Raw genomic sequence first — 22,002 nt, forward strand, 5'->3', positions numbered from 1 at the left:
CATCAGTGGTCGGTGAAATGGCAAATGAACTTAAATATCTCTAAGTGCAGCGTGTTAAACGTAGGGCTGCACGACCCCGAAAATAGATACAGTTTAGATAACACGCTTTTAGAGAAAACTGAGTGCGAGAGAGACTTGGGAGTTCTAAGGAGTCCGGACCTTAAAACCAGGAAACAGTGCATTACATCCAGGAATAAAGCCAACAGAGCATTAGGTTTCATTGCTAGGACGGTAACGAATAGAAGTGCAGAGGTAATTATCAAACTCTATCTAGCGATAGTTAGACCCATCCTTGACTATGCGGTACAGTTTTGGTCTCCGTGACAGCAATCAGTAACCACTTCAACAGCTTTCTATCAGCCTCGATAAATTTCTGCACACACTGCTGAGTAGAAATGGCTACTTTGTACATATCTGCAAAAAAATGTAAATGGTGCCTTCTGAGAGAAGCATGGAACTGTACACTTCCATCAATGAGCCGTTGTTTACCACTGGCTATGAGATGCTGCTTACCTCGATCCTCAGCCCTGAGATCAGTAACCACATCAAATAGTGTACTCTTTAGTTGCTAAAGATACTTGAAGTTCTCTCCTTTGTTTCATCTTCTCCATCTTCTTCATTCGATGAGTTTTATAGTCTGAAAACATTTAATCTTTCCAGTTGCATTGCAAGTTTCTTGACATCATCAACATCACGCTTTGTGTGTGATGCAAGATTCTCAGAGATGGTAAAAGGCGTCTGTTCCTCATTATTTTCCAAACTAAAAAAATATCTGGTGTCCTGCGAGATGTATGACCGTTCTGACCATGTAATACAGAACTTGTATCTGGCTTGGACTTTCCTTGTAAATCTATTCATGTCTTGACACAATTTGTCTATCAACTATTCGGACATTGCTCATCTGGCTCACCACAAATCTGAAGTAGATTTTCATAGTGGCATCGCAAGTAGGTTTGAGGTCATTCGCATTAAAGTCACGCACACACACACACACACACACACACACACACACACACACACACACACACACACACACACACACTCACACACACACACACACAAACATGGACACAGGCACATATCTACTCTCACACACATATACACGTACACACACAAACACACCATCTTGCACAAGGCAGACAGTAACAGCTTACTTTGTTGTGGTTTCTTTACCAATGAGTACCAGGTGAAAACATTATCCAATATGCTATACCAACATGTGAATGTATTCACCATGGTCTTTGGATCACGTGTTGGACTCAAAATCGACAGCTATTTCCCTCCCGGAAGAGAGCTCAGAGCTCATATATGACCGATCTATAGTTAATGCTGTGATCTCACACGCGCGCGCGCGCACACACACACACACACACACACACACACACACACACACAATTCCCGCCAACGAGAGTTAGAGTAACAACCCACAGCGCAGCGATGCTGAAATTATTTTAGCCCTGGGCGGGATTCGAACCCGGACCACCGTAATGGCATCCGGGAACTCTACCAGCTGCGCCACGAGTTGTGTAAAATGTGTGTGTGTGTGTGTGTGTGTGTGTGTGTGTGTGTGTGTGTGTGTGTGTGTGTGTGTGTGTGTGTGTGTGTGTGTGTGTGTGTGTGTGTGTGTGTGTGTGTGTGTGTGTGTGTGATTCACCATGGTCTTGGATCACGTGTTGGACTCGTGATCGACAGCTATTTCCCTCCCGAAAGAGAGCTCATAGCTCATATATGACCGATTTATGGTTAATGCTGTAACCTTACACGCACACACACACCCAACTCCCCGCCCACGAGAGTTGGAGTTACGACTCGTAGTGTGTGTGTGTGTGTGTGTGTGTGTGTGTGTGTGTGTGTGTGTGTGTGTGTGTGTGTGTGTGTGTGTGTTTCATCTTGGTCTTTGGATCACGTGCTGGACCCGCGAACGACAGCTATTTCCCTCCCGGAAGAGAGCTCAGAGCTCGTATGACCGATCTATGGGGAATTCTGTGACCTTACACGCACACACACACCCAACTCCCCGCCCACGAGACTTGGAGCAACGACTCGAAGCGCAGCGATACTGAGATTATTTCAGCCCTGGGCAGGATTCGAACACAGACCGCCGTAGTGGCAGTCAGGGACTATCAACAGCGCCACCGAGTCGAGTGTGTGTGTGTATGAGAGAGATAGAGAGAGTGCGTGTTTGTGTGTGTGTGTGTGTGTGTGTGTGATTGCGTGTGTGTGAGTGTGTGCGTGTGTGTGTGGGTGCGCGCGCGCGTTTGTATGCGTGTGTGTGTGTGTGTGTGTGTGTGTGTGTGTGTGTGTGTGTGTGTGTGTGTGTGTGTGTGTGTGTGTGTGTGTGTGTGTGTGTGTGTGCGTGCGTTGATTTCCCCAAAGTCCTTCGAAACGTTACGGATTTCGCTGGCTGGCGTCTTCTCTGGGAGTTTGACGAATCCCCACGTGACCAGTCCCAGATTCATTACATAAACCATCGCACGTGACCAAGAAAATAATTATCTCGCCTTATCCGCGAGAAAAAAAAATTGTCTCGTGGGGGGGTTACCGTGGCACCCTGGGGAGTCACCTACAAAGAACAGATCCTCGCAAACGGGCCCTTCCATCAAGGTGTCGCTTTGTACTGTTCCCACCGTGACATTTTTATTGTGTCGCCAGTGGATGGACCCCCTTTCCCGGGTTTGACCAAGGTCTCTGTAAGGGAAGATGAAGACCCCGCCTGATAGACCGAGTCGCATCTTCTCCTTGTTATGCACAAAATAAAAGTTCCTGGCGTTTGCCTCAACTTAATCTATAGAATGCCCTATTGTAGTGATGGGGATTAATTCTTTCCCCACAACAGGTTTTGTTCAATCGAACATTAGATCATTTCACTGGTCAAAGTTGGACGGTGGATTCAACCTGAAACTGTCTCGTTTTATCTGTTTTACTCATGGCACGCCCTATGAGAATTGTCATTCTGACAAACGCCTTGCAAGCTGATTGGGTTGAGGGGCAGTGGCACCGCGGAGTGAACCACTGACCAGTGTGGTTGATACCACAACGATCTTATCTTTTCAACTGATGACGACCGAAAAAAATGAATAAATAAACGAACGAAACCGCCTAATTTCACAAGTATTAGAGAGAGGTGTGCTTTGAGCTTTGTATTCTCTAGTATATACTTTAATACGTAGATTTAAAGTCAGTCCCGAAGGCAACCGGTGATTTTCTCTTGTCATTGCCCTCCGAGAACTTAGGGTAAGGTTGATGGTTTCGGCAGAAGCTTAGCGTGCACTGGCGTAGACTCCTCCAATTATATATCAGCGGTCCCACGGAAACCAAGGTTAAACCGAGAGTGCAAAGTGGAGGGCAGGAGCACTGAGAATAGCTCACCACTTCGTTGAAGGAACAGACTCGGGACAAAATGGCAGTCTCAGTCAAATGAGAAGCCATTTTGCAAAACGAGAGCATCAATGGACTATAAATCTGTTTTGATTCGATGTTACCATCGCAGTTAATGAAAACCTCTGCCCTTTGCCAGAACAAGTTCTGTAGAGTGCATAATTGAATTGAGGGGGCCTATCCATTAAATGAGATACCTTGTCCCTTATATACTGTTCTCAAAAGATATGTCGTTTAATTCAAACGCATACCGCTGCATTCAAATGTGCAAAAATGCAGGTCTGGACTACCAGTAGTTTTCTTAGACTGACATTTGAAAAAGTTATTACTTTCGAACAAGTTCAAAGTTCTGGCAATTAAATTCTAGCATTTCTACAACTATACACTCTGTAGACATCTAAAACTTCATTAAGACATGTGTATTTTCAACTCCTACGTAATTCGCCATGCGATATAGATAGACATCCCACCTCTTTCGACACTTCTATTGGCCCGACCACCTAATCTAATCTCGAGGATATCACGAACTCCCCATTGTGTACCCCCCCCCCCCCACCCCACCACCGATCGCCTTATCTCTCCTGTCGTCGTCATCACGTTCAGAATTCCTGCCCCGTTGCAGCTCTCCCGACAACGCGACGCTCCACTGCCGGAGCACATATTCCCAAAGTCAGTGCGAGATCAAACTTGTTTCAGGGTTTTACAGGAACCAGATTTAAAAGTGGCGAAGGCGGTCGCTGTACGGTGATACTTAGGAACGATATATTGAAGTAAAGTGGTGACACTGAGAACGAATATCTACTCTGAGATTTGTGATGGCGACTGGTCGCGAGCGCCATCGCCATCACGGACTTTCCCTGGATCTATGTGACTGGAAACGTTGGCGCGTTGCCACAGGTACAAACATATCTCACTAATTGTGTATTATTGTGCTGGAAATCGCCGGAGAAAAGTGTGCAATGTGTGAAAAATATTGACTGATAAGATTTCTCTTTCCCACTTTTTCTTACAAAAATGGGCGCAGAAACTACCTCCAAGAAAGACGGATTAAAGTGAAGGGATATAACGCATGTGTAGACGATTCACGCCTGCTTAGTGTACTAGGTGACCTTTTGGTGACCCACATTAGTAGCTTGCTAGAGAAATGACCCTCCAAGTAAGTAGGGCGGCAAACTTGCCGTTGGTGCTCCTGGTCGCGTATTGCTTATGGGGAAGTTTCCAATTTGCTCAAGGAAATGTACGTGGCGGACGCGATCGGGACAGTGGAATCGTTTCGGAGACAGTCGTTTCAACGGAGGAGCCGGAGCTGACACCCATGGACACTTACTGGGAACGTGAGAACTACAATATGGCAAGAGGTAACTTCATTTATTGTTCTTTGTTATCGGACGCATTGCGATTACTCGTTTGTTTGTGAATTATATTATGAAGCGATGGGGTTCATTCTCGTCTTGTGAATATAAAGGCTCCGAGCAAGTGGGTCTGCCCCACACCTATCATAACTCTAACTTCCTTCCATTTCATTCTTTCCTTACACTAACCCTTCAAATCCCCCTCCCCCATCTTACCTATCCTGCTCTGTACTACTACAAAACGACTACCGACGACTGCCACTCTGGCTCTGCGATGGGCGTGTAACAGAAGTGACGAACTGTTTCGGCCTTAGACTCGTTTTCTGATTTAAGCTTCTCACTCTTTATCTATCAGTTATGATCAGCAATTTGGGGTCTACTACTGAACAAAGGTTTCTCCTAATCTTCTCCATGACTCAAGCTACTGCCCTAACCTCCGTCTCATCAGTCCTGTAAATTTCTCTGACTCGTCCCGTCCGGTCTCCCTCTGTAAGAGGGGGTTTACACGGTTCGTCGAACGCGGTTCGACAGACACGTGTCTAAATTGATGTGTGAACGGGGTATTTGGGGTTTAACTAACGTGTTCACACATCACTTTAAACACGTGTCTGTCGAACGGCGTTCGACGAACCGTTAGACCCTCTAACGCTTACTATTTCTTGGCATCTGATCGGTACCAGTCCTGTTGCTATTACTCTTTTTCTGACCGTATAACCGTATCTCTCTTTCACTTGTATTTCTACATTTTTATCGTTTCTACATTGTATTTTGGTCTATATATTTTTTTTAACCCAAATTATTCTTCTCGTGTCATTCAGTATTCTTCCTACAGTTGATCTTTCCAACAGTGTCTATGCATTGCTTGCTTTAGTCTCTATCAACTTCCAAGTTTTGTTTCTGTTCGCCGTAACTGGAGTACATGAACTTTGTTCTTCGAACATATACGTAATGGGCTTTTCATGAGTTACAGTGCATATTCTAACTTGCGATGAGTCCTCTAACTTAATTTGTATTACATATTTTCATAATCTATTTTTTTAATAATCATACTCTCATTTACAAGATTATTTGATAACAATTGCATTAATTCGCAATTTAGTGTTAAATATCACCGCTGTTTCACTCTCAACACTACTTTAGACAGTTGAGACTACTAACCGTTTCTCGAAAGTTGTTTTTCAAACAAGGCATAACACCTGTATATATCAAGTAAAATACATCACTCCCGTTAATCATCAAATTCTCCTTTTCCCAAATGCATGAGAAATTCTTCGAAAATTCCCTCAATGCAGATTGTAAATGGCCTTAGGGAAAGAGCATCACCTCATCTTACTCCTTTCTCAATCTACATTTTTTCTGTGGCTGTACGTATTGTTTGAAAAAAATCACCATAAATTCCTTACCATATGTCCGTTTGCATACGGTCTGTGTATCGATGCTAACACTTGCATTGTAAATTGTTCTACTGAATTAAAGGTTTTTGGCAATATACATCATCTCGATATAGAAGTTCATCATAGTCTTTGATTTTCTGGACATCATCTCAAAAGTCAGTCTGACCCGCCCCTTCTATATACATACACCAAAAGCTTTTTTCTCCTTTACACGGGAGGTAACCAAAAGACAAAGGCATAGAAACCACTCCCACCCATTCCATTCCCTACATACTCCACTCCCCTCCACCCTCTTATCTTGGCACCTCCTGGATAACGGGTCATCCCTGCATCTTGTCCACTGCCTTGGGTCAGATGCAGTGTCGCAAGACAACACACCCACAACAAGGCCGCTTCATTAATTCGGCGACCCCCCCTCTCCGTCCCCTCATGCAGAAAAGGAGAAGACGGGGAGAAATCCCTTCGGGCTGCGTCAATTTATTTCTCATACATACTCCTTCACCCCCCCCCCATCCCCCACCCACTCCCCCTCATGCATCACAGCATCATCCATATACAACCCTTCTCCATTTACCCTATCTTTTGTCCTCTCCCGTCCTTCATCAACAGACATTCCTCTCTTTTGTAATGCCCCTTTTACCCCATCCTCCCTCTCATCCTAGGACGCCCCCTCATATTCACTCCTTCCACATCTGCCTTCCACACTTCTTTTACTAATCTTTCCTCACTCATTTTTCCATGTGTCCAAACCATCCCAATACTCTTTCATCAACCCTATCTCCCAACTCCCTTTCCATCCCTGTTCTCCTCATCACCTCCTCATTTCTCACTCTATCATACTTCTCAGGCATTTCATCTTAAACACATTCAAACTCCTTCTCTCTTCCTCGCTTATGTTCCATGTTTCTGCCCTGTACAGTGCTATCGGCACACTCACTCCTTCATACAATCTCCTCTTAGCATCCATTCCCACATGTCTATTTCTTATTACACTCTTTAATCCACCAAGGCATTTACTCACTTCTCTCAATCTACATTCCACCTCCACCTCCACTCCTCCCTTTCCTACCACATTCGCACCCAAGTATCTAAAACTATCCACTTCCTCCAGTCTCTCTCCCTAATACTCACTTCCAGCATGCTGCCACTCTCTCCCCTTAAACATCTCATCACCTTACTTTTGCCCCTTCTACGAGAGTGAAAATGACCTGAACCAGCATGGCCTTACCAGCCCCGGTGAAATGTCCCTTTCAGAGCAATTTCCTTATCTGCAAATTACGTGCCGGAACCAACTCACTACAACAAATGCCAAGGCTAACGTCACAGAGTCAAAGAATGCATCAGACCAGTCAAATGCACCATCTACACTAAGAGACACGAGGCAAAGGCGAGAGAACGGTCAAACAATGACTCGAAAATGCTACAAGTGCAATGAGGCCCATGAAACAGCATCCAGAGCCTGCCCGAATCGCCGTAAAATTGCCACGACGGTGCAACCCAAGAAGGCAGCCGCACCCACATCAACACCAGTACCCCATCCAATTCTAATACCAGAAGTGTTTCCAGTCCTACCGATTCAGGTGGTACAGCACGCAGAACAGACCGCCAAGAAGCCCACGAACCAGGAGACAGCACACAAAACACTTCGCTCAGCAGAGATTATAAACACCGGTCCAAGGCCTTCTCTAAGACCCATCAACCGTCAAACAATAGCCTAGCAATCCTAAGACGCCCCAGCCAGCTATATTCTCCTCCCGGACCATCCAACTAGTCAAGAGTAACAACCAAACAGTCGCACCAGAACCAGTCACAGAAACTATTGTCCAGAGGCCAATAACTTAGTCAACAGTCTTCACAACTGACCCAGCATCAGTGAAACAGCCCGGTTCCTTCTAGACCTTAATGAACCTAGCCATCGAGTTCATGGAGAGAGGTCAATCGACACCTACGACGGCAGTAAGGAATGTCAGGTTCCTCCAATTCAAGTGACAGTGACCCAAAAAGAAGGCCGCCATCAAACAAGCCATTCAAGACAGTAAGTTCGACATTGTAAGTTTGCAGGGCATAAGCTTTGAGCTCCAGCAACAATACCCGAAACGATCTAAGTTCAATCTGGTCCAATGTGACATCCACCACCGCCTTAAGTTCGTTACCTCTCATTGCATCTAGATGGCCATCCAGTCCGACATCCACAATCATACCAACAGTCAGTTCAACTTCATTGACAACACTGAGAATGTCCGCGTCTACACCTTCAAGGGATCATCGATGGTAATCTATAGTTATGGCTATGTGGGCCAGATCTACGTCCAGATCTAGACAGCCCTGAGCATTTCATAATCTTTAGTCGACATCAACGACCACCATCTGCTCTGTGGTCCCACACAGGACAGCATAGGTGAGCCGCTGTTAGAACAAATTGAGGTGTCCAGTGACCACACCATTATGAACATTGACGAGCCAATCCACATCAGCACTTTGGGGGATAGAATGTTGTTGCAGCCAAATCAACCTGGGTTTAGCCAGCAGCCATCTCACAGCTATACTGGACATCCAAAGCGGCCTACAGCCACCAATGGGAATCTAAACATCCCCGTGGTGTCTCCTCAGGGTTGACTGGCCCAGCTGCAAATCCGCCATCACATTTGAGAGTATATATACTGGTGTGTGTCTGTGGGGGGGGGTTATCCATTCATTTATTTATTTATCTACTTATTCACACTTTGCCTTAACGAGGCCTCCTTTACTCTGGAGTCTTTCTATAGATCACCCTGTCTCCTGCTGATAGATTTTTGCAGCATAGCCAATTGTGTGTCATGATTTCTTGTTTCTGCCCCGCTACAGTAGCCCTGCCCCAGCTGAAGTGTACCACGGATTGGGACTGCCACCGCAACTGGGCCGAACCGAATCTGGCCTGCATCGAGGAGCAGTGCACCTGCAGGGAACCCCTCTGCTGGAACTACCGCTATTTCTCTGAAGGATTTGAATCCAAATTCATATTCGCCTGCGGGACATGTGGTAAGCAAAACATTGATCCTGCTTCCCTGATTTCTCTTTTGCGATCTGATTTGCCGTCATTGCTAAAATGATTACCACTTATTTTTTCTAGCATTCGTTGGATTTATCATTTCGCGATATCTATAAATGGAAGAACTGCAGCGTTTACAATCAGACATCCATGTCAGGGAGCCAAGGGGTCTCATCGGTTCGTTTGCTGATAATATCATATCCTAAAGAATTCCTAGCCAGAGGGAGAGTTCATGTTCAGTCAATATTCTTGTACATTTGTACATACTTCACACACACACACACACACACACACACACACACACACACACACACATATATATATTTATATATATATATATATATATATATATATATATATATATATATACATACATTATATATATTATATATATACACTCATTCCTCGTTTTAACGGACGAAAGGGGGGAACATGGGTCCGATGATGTCGATTGTCTGCAGTGACCGATATTATGTCTGTAGTGGCTAATATCAACAACTACATTACGAAGGAAAGAGGAATAGTACAATACTGTATCTGAAAGACCATCGAATGTGACAGTGTAAATACCTGTACACCCTAAATATACACTATAATACAATAATAAAAAGAATTTAAAATCAGACATACTATGGATGGTGGAGAGGTTTGTTGGTATGCCTTGTTTGTATAGTTGGGCCTCACAGATTTACTCTGAGTCACAAAGAATAAAGAATTAGAGAGTATGAAAAATAATATTAACATTTATTATCAGAATATAATGTCATCAGCGTATAAAAAATGAAAAAGTTTTAAAAGACATTACCCATAAAAATTGTAAGCCCAGAAACGAAGAGGGCAAAATAAACTTTATAATTTATTACCGTAACCCAAGAACATCATCGCTGGTGATGAAAAACAATATGACAGCTACCACGGATAAACTTAAGAAAAATAATGTGGTTAATAAGTACTCATGTAATTTATACAAAGACGATGTGCTTTGCAAAGAAGAGTATATAAGCCATACCACACAAACTTTATCTCAGAGGCTCACACAACACATGCAAAATGGCGCGATAAAAACCCACGTAACAAAATCCCACAATACCAGCATTACACGGGATCAACTAAATAAAAGCACTTCAATTTTGGTTAAGAATAACAACAGGAAGAAGCTGAAATGTTTAGAGGCTGTTTCTATTGGAGACCATATGCCAATCAACATTCAACAAAATATGTGTGGTACTTTAGAACTCTTCGGAGCATCCCGTGTCACCCATAGAACATGACTCATGTAACCATTGACCTCTCCTTAATGTCTTCTTTTCTGTATTTATAATCATGTACGGAATGTTTTCAAAAGAATTACCAGAATATGCCTGTATAGGCGAAACGTCGTTAAATGTTGGTTTTTATTTCTAAACATGGACTCGTTCGGAATTATTATATTTTCTCTCCCTGCTTCAGAGAAGAAAATACTCGAATAGAAATTCTAAAGAAGAAGATCACCAATGCAGAGTATGCAGTGATTTTTAATAGAAAATGTATCGATGAAAACCTGCTCCCTAAATTCACTAGTATATATATGTGTATATATACATATACATATATATACATACATATATACGTATACATCCATATGTATATATATATAATATAATATATATATATATTACAGGTGAAAAATGTAATCACACATTTGTCAATCACGTTAAAACCACTTTTGGAGTAGAAAAGACTGGAGACGGGGAATCTATACATTTCGATTGCAAACTGCAATCCTCTTCTACTGAAGAGGATTGCGGTTTGCAATCGAAATATATAGACTCCCCGTCTCCAGTCTTTTATACTCCAACAGTGGTATTAACGTGATATATATACTATTTATATATATATATATATATATATATATATATATATATAATGGACACAAATGTCTATATATATTATACTTCATTGCGGCCCATTTCTTGTAGTGTCCACTTCCTGACTCCATACACTAGCACGGACTTCATTACACTCTTCAACTTCTCCATTCTCACACTTTTTTTATATCTTCTTTCTTTCTATACTAGGGTCTCCAGTCGTCTTTCTTGCAAACCAATTTATCCTGATCCAACTCAACACCCAGTATAAACTTTACTTCTTAAAATCCTGTGGATGCACTGGAAATATTAACGGATCCATTTTTTTCTATATTTCATTTTCACTATATTTCTTTTTTCACATAACGCTCCTAATAAGATCTTTCCGCATGTTCTCTTCCTCTACCTGACACAAGAATACTTCAAATACATGCATTTCTTTGTGTGTACATGGGCGTGTTTGTGTGCGTGCGTGTGTTTGTGTGTGTGTCACCTTGGTCTTTGGAACACGTGTTGGACTCGTGACCGACAGCTATTTCCCTCCCGGAAAAGAGCTCAGAGCTCGTATGACCGATCTATGGGTAATGCCGTGACCTTACACGCACACACACACCCAACTCCCTGCCCACGAGAGTTGGAGTAACGACTCGAAGCGCAGCGATACTGAAATTATTTCAACCCTGGGCAAGATTCGAACCCGGACCGCCGTAGTGATAGTCAGGGACTCTACCAACCGCGCCATCGAGTCGTGTGTGTGTGTGTGTATGTATGTGTGTGTATGCTTCCGCGCGTGCATGCATGTTTATATGCGTGTATTCACCTCGGATCTGCTGCAGCCTCTGTTCGAGACAGCCAGACACCACCCTACGGCAGTGAGCTCAGAGCTCATTATTTGCCGATCTCTGGGTAGGTCTGAGACCACTCACACACCACACACCGGGACAGCAAGGTCACAACTCCTTGACTAACATCCCGTACCTACTCACTGCTAGGTGAACAGGGGCTACACGTGATAGGAGACAAACCCAACTTATCTCCGCCCGGCCGGGGAATCGAACCCCGGTTCTCCGGCTTGTGAGGCCAGTGCCTTACCAATCCACCACCGAGCCGTGTATGTATTCACTTGGTCTTTTTGGATCACGTGTTCGACTCGTGATCGACAGCTATTTCCCTCCTGGAAGAGAGCTCAGAGCTCGTAGGTCCGATCTATGGGTAATGCTATGACCTTTCACACACACACACACCCAACTCCCCGCCCACGAGAGTCAGAGTAACGACCCGAAGCGCAGCTGTACCGAAATTAATTTCGGCCCTGGGCAGGATTCGAACCAAGCACTACGCGCACCACCATGCTATGTATGTGTGTGTGTGCATATGTGTGGGTGCGTGCGTGTGTATGTATGTACGTGTGCCTATGTATGTGTGTATCTATGTGTGAGCGTGATCGACAGCTGTCGACAGCTTCTGGATGAGAGTTTAAAGCTCAACTATCGCAAAATGTATAGCCAACGCTATGACCATAAACTCACATTGTGGCACCTTGCGGAAAACCTTCTCCAGGTCCAGGTATAGTTTATCCAATCCTTGCTTTCATGTAGTACATTAGTATTAGTGTGTGTGTGTGTATGTGTGTTTTCTATTCCAAGTTGTAAAGGTCATTTCTGAGTCCATCAACTTTATTTCATTCAATTTTCCTGTTTATACTGACCAAAGCACCGAGAACTTCCACAACTCCAGACGATCTCATTCCGCTTTTGTTGCAGGAGTTCTGGGATCGTCGTGCAACAACAGCCTCTCCTGCGACCCCCCGGGGGAATGCCGCAAGGATCACTTCTGCCACTGCCCCGAGGGAGAGAACTACGGTGGAATATGGTGACGTATCCCAACCACCCCTGTGAAACCGAAATATCCCGACAAAGACCCTCCCGAGTCGAATCGAAGATAAGGCTGGTTCCTTCTCGTTCACTCAACATCCAATCTAGCCATCATAAAGATAAAATAATTCATGCTCTCTGCATTCTTTCTAGCGTTATCACAGTAGCTGTTGTATTCCCTTGTGCACCCGTTTTATGAATTTTGTAGAATAGTTCTGGGGATGCAGATAGAGAGTTCTTTACCAAATTTGGGCCAGGCAGAAGTCGACCATCTACTTACCTTGTGACCCCCACTCGTTTACTGACGTCGACCACACGCGTTTCGTCCTCATGGTTGGCCACCTCGTGTGGGTCTGACCCTGGCAATTCGAACACACAGGGCAAGGGTGACGACTTCAATCGCAGATAAGATTACCCCCAGGTGTTTCAATAGGGTCAGAGACGTGACCTTTGCCCGATGTGTTCAGATAGCCAGAGGACGTGATCACTAGTGACCGTTCAGGAGAGAACCAGACTCCTCCCCGCATTTACTTTAGGCTCATCCGACACTGGGCTCTGGTGTTCAAACAGTCGGCAGTCCCTCATCTTCATTCTCCTTACTACCCAGCCCGAGTTCGATTCCTGAGGGTTTTAATCGTAATGTTTTATCCCTACGTTCCTTCCTCCTAAGTTTGTTAGTTTTACCTCAGATGTCGCCAGGTGATTTTATTGAGCAACATCAAACACCCCCGCCCCCACCTCAGTCCTACCGATAGTTTCTACAACTGTTTTTGTATTCGTGGGTATAATTTCTATTCGATTTACAATGTGTCTTTCCTTTTCTATAGAGTTGCCGTGCGCTGCTCGTGGCTGACATCAAGTAAGGGGGTGATATCACCACCTTCCTTATAGAGTGAGGAAGGTGGTCCTTGACGGGCGGGGCAGCCACGAGGAGATGCCAATTGGCAGTGGACAGGTCATGACTTTTGACCAGGCACGGCAGTTTTCAAATATTTCTTCTGACTATAGCGAGACGATCTTATTCAGTTGTGGAGATAACTTCTGTCCCCTCTATATCCCAGTGTTCGGCAACGTGGCGGCAGGAAGTAGTTTATTTGGTCTTCCTGGTTGTCGCTAGACGATCGAGACGATCGAGACGCTAGACGATCCTTCGAGAAGTTGTCTCCCCTCTGACCTGCCCGTCGAAGGTTTATTGGGCATTTATAAAAGCCAGCTCCTGGATTGATGGAGGAAATGGCAGAACCTCCTCTTTTGGACGGACACTTAGCTAAGCTACCCCAATTTGAAAATAGATGAAATAGCATCACTTAACGACCTCCTTTCCTTGCTTTGCAGCCTGGTCACCAATGTGGCCTTCGTGGTCAAGTTGGCCTTCATCGGTCTCGGGTTACTCTTCATGGTGGCCGTCGGCGTGGGACTCATCAATGCCTGGCGCCAGTAAGTTCCACACTCTCTTAAGTAAGGTTTCATATAGATGGACCCCACGCCACAGTGTCCCAGCTCTTTGACTTTTCACAACTTGATCCCCCGGAGTGCTGCTTGCACCACATGGTCCATCAAGATTCAAAATTATGATTTCTGTCTGTTACATTCCTATATTTGTCGTAGGCCATTTGTGGCGAGGTCCCTTCCATACGCACCCTTTCTTGAAGAGTATAATCAATTAAGATAAATGCTAAAACTTAATCAAATCATCAAAAGACATCACAATTGGTTGGAAAGTGTCTAATATAGAAACATCACAAGAGACTATCTACCTGCACTGTATGCCTGACGTACTATGTTTATAGCATAAACTCAGCTATGATCTATGGTGGTGAGACTTGGAAATTAATGAGGGTGGTGGAAAGAAAGCTAAATACAAAATGATAGATCAGGAAATAACACTGAAAGTCAGGAAATGGGAAAGTTGGGTAAAAGAACAGGATGAACTGAAAAATATTGCACAGACAATGAAGAAAAATATACGGAATTGGGTAGTACAGGAAGCCAGAAGGGAAGAGGTTAGATGTGGTGTGTTAGTGACTGGATGCCGCAAGACGGGAACCATGGAAGAGGAAACATCAGACAGAAGGTGGAGAGACAAGAGAGAAGTTTGCAGGAATGGCATGGCAGAGCTTGGTGCAGTCGTGCGACTCACGGTAGAACTTGGGAATTTTTTTTTTTTTTTTTTCCTTTGTTCAGCAGTGGACTCCAAATGGTTTACTGAATGATGTATCCCTCCTGTTCAGAAGTTTTAGGTACAAAACAGGCTAAATGGCTGGGAGATCTATGCCCTTGTGGAAGGATATATCTATCTATCTATATATATATAATATATATATATATATATATATATATATATATATATATATACATATATATATATATATATATATATATATATATATATATATATATATATATATATATGAGATATTCAAACAGGTTGACATTATTGGGAATTTATTCCTGACTAATTTTGCAGATGTGTGTGTGTTTGTGTGGGCGTTTTCACATGCACGTACTATGCTAGCTTTAAACGATGCATATACTGTATTTGTTCTTTGCCCTTGCAGCCCAACCCGTGGCCTGTGCCGTCTCCCCTGCTTCCCAAGCCGACCGACACGCGACAGACAGGTGATAATGATGAGACCTGTTCCCACCAACCGGAGTAGATCATCGTTCTCGATTTAATTCCATTAACGATTTTTAGTTATACACCTGCTTATATGAATGTAATAACAACCTTAAACCTCTTCGGTACGGTGGCATATTTCACGTTACGTGCTTTAGCTTTAGCTAACACCATTAGATTCTATTTACAAAATTACCGGCTTCTGGAGTAAACGAAAGCTCCCTACATCACATCTAAAGTCGACACCTTGGCTGAATGAAAATGTGTGGGGTTAGCTAAGCAAGACACTGCACTATACCTCACCGTGCTGAAGAACCAAAGATGGCAGAGGTTTGTGACCGCCTTATTCTTTGTTTTGCCCACAGCCAACGGGGGGTCGCCATGATGAGAAGACTCCGGCTTACACCATCGAGTCCAGATACTACAACTTCCCGACCACAGTCCCCTTCCCTTCCACCGTCCCCTTCCCTTCCTCCTCCAACTCTTCCATCTCCTCCTCCTCAACACGGGTAAGTACCAATGGAGCACATTTTTTAATCTTGTAAGGGGTAGAGAGAGGTTTAAGGGAGAACAATTCCTGAAAGGAAAGACAGGAAGAGAGAACAGACGGGGACGATACCCGTTATTAGGTTTCTTGTAAAGAAGAGGGCTTTCACCTCTTTTGATTTCCTTTTAATCTAATTGTTTAAACAACAAACCAGGAATACATTGGCTGAAACTGCCCACAAAAGCAGTTTTTGAAAGAATATTTCAATAGGCTTAGAGGATATTACCGTGGCAAAGGAGTTTTAGCGTTCGGAGGACAAGCCCTTTCAAACCGTTGGCATGCGGAAATGGTTCTGCTGTGGCAACCACCAGGCGATTTTAGTTAGTTGGGATCTCGACCTATCAAGACCTCATTCCAGCCTGTGGGTACACCCTGAGCCATCCCTTGGACGAGAAACTCGCCTGGTGCTGTCACTGATTGACTGACTGACTGACGGGTTCCAATTTGCAGAGTTCGATGAGCACTGCCACGACCGACAGCGGAGGCGAGACTTTGGTCGCCGACGGTCGCTCGAGTCGATCAGTTAGCACAATCTCCCTGGATGCTATACTGAACCAGTATCCTCCAGATGGCCAGGACACAGCCTGCCAAATGTTGGTGGACACCAGCCTCTCCCATCCAACCAGTTCTTCTCGTGTAGAGGTCGTCGACCATCCCTTGTCCCCCTTCAACAATATCTCCTTGTTGACCAGCGACCATTTTAAGGAGGTCCTCAGTGATCCCTTGCCCTCTCAGGATGCAGGCTCTAATTGCCACACACCCTTTGGCGATGGTGAGTCCATGGTGAGTCTTCCAAATTCAGAGTCATCTCCCATAATTTTCCTAAGTGACAAAAAAGTCTATAGTCACCTCTCATTCAGGTTAAACTGACTCCCGCTCTCTTTGACAACTTCTAGGCCAAGGTTAGCAACTCAGAACACAAACCATTCTCTTTCCAGACGAGAATGCCAAGACAGGGTACCTGACCTCGAACCCGGAGGGTCACAGCCCCTGTAAGACCAACGCGTCGAGGGTCGAGCCCTGGCTGTGCACTGGCGACCAGGGGGCAATACCAGGCCAGGCTTGGACCAGCAGCAGGAAGGAACTTCAGGACGCCAAAGTCTCCATCAGAACCACAAAGCTATAGTGACGCCAGTCATAGACTGTTCCCGAAATTTATGGTAATGGCTTCATGCAGGAGTGAAATTCAGTGAGGCAGAAGAATTTCACATAACATGTGCAACACATAAGAATCATGTCATATAATCATATCACAGAAAAACTATGAAGGTAAATGTGACCAACTAGACAACTAGACATTTTATTGTAATATAGTCGTCTGGCTTGTTGAATACTTGCCAGACAGTGATATAGATATAGCTGGTAGTGTACATAAAAACATAATTTGTAGGTGGATCGTGGTCCCTGTTCACTCAAAGAAATCTAAAAGATAAAAATAACTGCTATAACATTCATATTGAACATTTTTAGAAGCTCCGCCGTGGGATACGAACCCTGACCCGTGCGTCGAAAATCACGGGGCCAAGACGTTAGCAACTATGCTACGGGGATGGTACAAAAGGACTGTACTAGTCCCCGACCACGCTTCACGTAACATTGAAGATCTAATCTCAATTTCATCTAATCCCGTATTAGGCGAGCCTTCCGACAAGTTGTGTATGTTTCTTAAGACAGATTGAACATTTTTAGAAGCTCCGCCGTGGGATACGAACCCTGACCCGTGCGTCGAAAATCACGGGGCCAAGACGTTAGCAACTATGCTACGGGGATGGTACAAAAGGACTGTACTAGTCCCCGACCACGCTTCACGTAACATTGAAGATCTAATCTCAATTTCATCTAATCCCGTATTAGGCGAGCCTTCCGACAAGTTGTGTATGTTTCTTAAGACAGATTGAACATTTTTAGAAGCTCCGCCGTGGGATACGAACCCTGACCCGTGCGTCGAAAATCACGGGGCCAAGACGTTAGCAACTATGCTACGGGGATGGTACAAAAGGACTGTACTAGTCCCCGACCACGCTTCACGCACGGGTCAGGGTTCGTATCCCACGGCGGAGCTTCTAAAAATGTTCAATCTGTCTTAAGAAACATACACAACTTGTCGGAAGGCTCGCCTAATACGGGATTAGATGAAATTGAGATTAGATCTTCAATGTTACGTGAAGCGTGGTCGGGGACTAGTACAGTCCTTTTGTACCATCCCCGTAGCATAGTTGCTAACGTCTTGGCCCCGTGATTTTCGACGCACGGGTCAGGGTTCGTATCCCACGGCGGAGCTTCTAAAAATGTTCAATCTGTCTTAAGAAACATACACAACTTGTCGGAAGGCTCGCCTAATACGGGATTAGATGAAATTGAGATTAGATCTTCAATGTTACGTGAAGCGTGGTCGGGGACTAGTACAGTCCTTTTGTACCATCCCCGTAGCATAGTTGCTAACGTCTTGGCCCCGTGATTTTCGACGCACGGGTCAGGGTTCGTATCCCACGGCGGAGCTTCTAAAAATGTTCAATCTGTCTTAAGAAACATACACAACATTCATATTGTAGCTTTCATACCTGAGGAGTGTAAAAAATGCTAAAATATTTTGGTGTCAATAAGTTACAATGTTACAATGATAAAGCCTAATGAAGGGAGGCATTTTGGTCCATAATGGAGTCAGATGAAAAATAAATACTGAGTGCTTATTTGAGTGAATCCTAAGATGTCGACTTGTATTACATTCAATCACCTCTGCTGGATATCTATTCAATTCCCTGATGACACAATTGGCAAAATTATTTCTACCTCCTTCTAGGTTAAATCTGTTCTGACATCTTGAGGTTTACATTACTTTTCATCTGGTTAGCATTTAGTGTGAAAAATTTGTCAGATTAAATTCTGTCAGTTCCCTTTAAAAGCTTAAAGGATTTTTATTACACTCGGCCCCCATTAGTCTTTTCTCTTTTAGAGAGAATGGGTTCAAATATTTTACTGTTTCTGTATGCTTGTTTCTTATATATTTGGTATGGATTTTTTTACCATTGTATTTTTTCGAATCTATGAATGTCATGAGATCTAGGGACCACGTGGAAATAGGGTGTATCTAGTGTGGACAGAGCAGTGCTCTATCATAGAGTTGATTCATAACAGCATGTCTTTTAAGTAAAAAGACCATGCTACCAATCTCAGTATACTATTTGCATTCTCTAAGGTAAAAATACAGCATTATTCATAATTGTGACATTGTAACATATGTATATTTGTACAGTATATGCAAAGACAAGGTTGGCTATACTGTACTATGCTTGAACTTGGTGTGAATATGTTCACTATTGTTGTTGAACTTTTTGTAATTCTCAGATTTCCAAAATATTATAGTTTTTCACAACTGACAAGTCTTGTTTTTACCTGGAAGATGTATTGACCACTGGAAAATACTAATGGTGGTCACACATAGAATTTTACTTCGTGTATAGTCATCCGCTACCTTATTTGATATTTGAAATATTCACTGCTTCAGTACAACAATCTGCAATACAACTATGGCATCAATCAAGATGCCAGGTCACTATTTCTATCTATTTCAGTTTTCTGTGACCTGCAGTGACCTCTTCATTTTTGCTGTTAGAAATAAAAATTGCACTAACCTTAAAAGAACTCACTACCTGAATTACCGTGGGGTAACCACCAATTTTCTCTCAAACATTACTTCCATCCTCTCGGGCTGTCACAAGTGTGGCTGTCAACCTTGGCAGTTGGCTGACTAACTTCAACTATTGCTTGACTGAGGGACTAAGCCAGGGGTGCACAAAACTGCACAAACTTTTAAAGTGCGTATGCCAAAATAGTCCAATCTACGATGCAGAAAGTTTCTTACATGCCAACCAGATTTATGGGGACATATCATTTATATTGACGGACCCCCACCCACAAAAAATAATAATGATAATAATAAAAATGAATAAATAAATTAATAAATAAATAATAACAATAATAATAACAATGCATACACTCGTATACCAAGGGTTTTTTCCACCTTAAAAGAGAGGTAGCCAAAAAGAAAAAGGCATAAAAAACCATTCCCACCCATTTCATCCCTAAAGACACTCCACTCCCCTCCACCTTCTACCCTCCCTCTTATCTTGGCACCTCCTGGATGACGGGTCATCCCTGCATCTTGTCCACTGCCCTGGGTCTAAAGCAGTGTCGCAGGACACAACACATCCACAGCAAGGTTAATTCATTAAATCGGCAACCCCTCACTCTCCGTCCCCTCATGCAGAAAAAGAAAAGACGGGGAGAAATCCCTTCGGGCTGCATAAAAATTTTGCTCACACATATTCTCTTTTGTTTTTAATTTGGCGCCAACACATATGGCGCCAAAAAAATTACATCGCCACAAAAACGGCGCCAAAACATCAGCGCCAAGACATCGGCGCCAAATAGTACCAGGCTCTGCTGGCCACGAGGAAGTAGGGCTGGTCATTGTAAATTAAAGCTCACCATAGTTATGAGCTTTAATATCTTAAACATCTGTAAGGAGACTTTAGCTGTAGAGTTGCAAATCCACCGACAAGGCTCTCTGCCCATTTCTATTTTCAGAAGGACCACTTTGGGAACCATTCAAGACATGTTTTGCCGTTCTCCTACATGGGGTTCGACTAATTTAGTAAATACACACTGAGGTGGTTCTCACTGATGACCTCTGGTTTAGTACGAGAGGGGGACTGATTTGCTACTCGCTATCGGCTTTATTGTAAATTAAAGCTCACCAGAGATGTGAGTTTTAATATCTTAAACATATGTACATTTAGTACCATAGAGACCACCGCTACACCCTTTGCATGCATCAGAAAGATCTCTTTGGTACTACAAAAAGATAAAACAAATTAGTGATAATAATAAAATAAATCAATAATAACAGTAACGATAGGAAAGCACGCAAAGTGGTTAATAAACATAAGTAAAACAAAGAAAATATATTTGATAAAAAATTAAATCTTAAACACATTTATGTTAAGTACCATAGAGTCCACAGTTACACACTTTGCAAGCATAAAATCTCTTTGGTACTACAAAAAGATAAAACAAAATAATGATAATAGTAAAATAAATAAACTAATAAAAAATAATAACGATAAAAAAGCATGGAAAGTGGTTAATAAACATAAATAAAAAAAATATTTCATAAAAAAAAAAATAATAATAATGATACCACAATCAAGCACAGTGGCCAGTACATTACAAAATCAAAATCATGAATATGAAAATTAATTCATAAAAAAGTAAAAGATAATTCATAATACACAAACATGCAAAGATGTCAATAAGCAATGAAAATATATATGTATATGTATATATATACAAACTAATGAATGAAGAAAAATAAAAATAAATAAATAAAATTATAATAAACAATAAATGTGGAAATAGTTAACAAATAAAATGTAATATAAGAATTAGTGAACATATAAATATAGGTATAAATGAAAGATATGATAGAAAATAATAAGTAATATAGAAATATCATTTGTTCGTTATTATTTGTTTGTTTATTATTATTTGTTTGATTTTAATCTATCATGAGTTATATATTTATTATTATTTACTATTTACCTGTTTGTTTATTGTTTAACTATGCTTATACATTTATCTATTTCATCTATTGTTATTAATATTATTTAAAAAAAACTTGTATTTATTTATCATTATTATATATATTTTTTTTTTATATATCATTATTATAATTTTTTCCGCATCTGACCTAGTTATCGACCAAACGGTCTCCTTTGTAATCCTTTATAAAAACACAAGTGAATATAAGAATTAGCGAACATATAAATTCAAAGATATATGCTTAATTCTATAGAAAAAGTAATACTCGATATAGATAAAAAAAAAAACAATGACACATGTAGGGCAATAAAGGACAAAATAAGATAAAATTATGCGATGTACTCTATGTTTCTAAAATTATAAT

The 22,002-nt window shown here is 42.5% G+C and overlaps 1 protein-coding gene across 3 annotated transcripts; it reads left to right on the forward strand.

Annotated features, from left to right (window-relative positions):
- Positions 1-3,984: 3,984 nt before the first annotated feature.
- Positions 3,985-17,497, forward strand: LOC143038062 (uncharacterized). Of its 3 annotated transcripts, none has more exons than XM_076206956.1 (8): positions 3,985-4,736; positions 8,969-9,142; positions 12,763-12,871; positions 14,209-14,310; positions 15,432-15,492; positions 15,856-15,999; positions 16,488-16,809; positions 16,976-17,497. In XM_076206956.1, the coding sequence occupies exons 1-8, from the start codon at positions 4,523-4,525 to the stop codon at positions 17,161-17,163; spliced, it is 1,314 nt and encodes a 437-aa protein (XP_076063071.1). In that variant the 5' UTR covers positions 3,985-4,522; the 3' UTR covers positions 17,164-17,497. The 3 variants fall into 3 exon arrangements, with proteins under 3 accessions (XP_076063071.1, XP_076063072.1, XP_076063073.1); XM_076206957.1 differs by having other exon boundaries at positions 16,488-16,820; positions 16,976-17,139; XM_076206958.1 differs by having other exon boundaries at positions 16,934-17,062.
- Positions 17,498-22,002: the final 4,505 nt, after the last annotated feature.

This window comes from Oratosquilla oratoria, chromosome 23 (assembly GCF_046742065.1).
Source record: "Oratosquilla oratoria isolate Oo_2021 chromosome 23, ASM4674206v1, whole genome shotgun sequence".
NCBI classification, from domain to species: Eukaryota; Metazoa; Arthropoda; class Malacostraca; order Stomatopoda; family Squillidae; genus Oratosquilla; species Oratosquilla oratoria.

Excerpts from the sequence above, each read along its gene's own strand:
- LOC143038062 (XM_076206956.1), top strand. The coding sequence starts at position 4,523 with ATGACCCTCCAAGTAAGTAGGGCGGCAAACTTGCCGTTGGTGCTCCTG. Across the intron at positions 12,872-14,208 it reads GAGAACTACGGTGGAATATG|CCTGGTCACCAATGTGGCCT; the intron begins GTGACGTATCCC and ends CTTGCTTTGCAG. Across the intron at positions 16,000-16,487 it reads TCTCCTCCTCCTCAACACGG|AGTTCGATGAGCACTGCCAC; the intron begins GTAAGTACCAAT and ends TCCAATTTGCAG.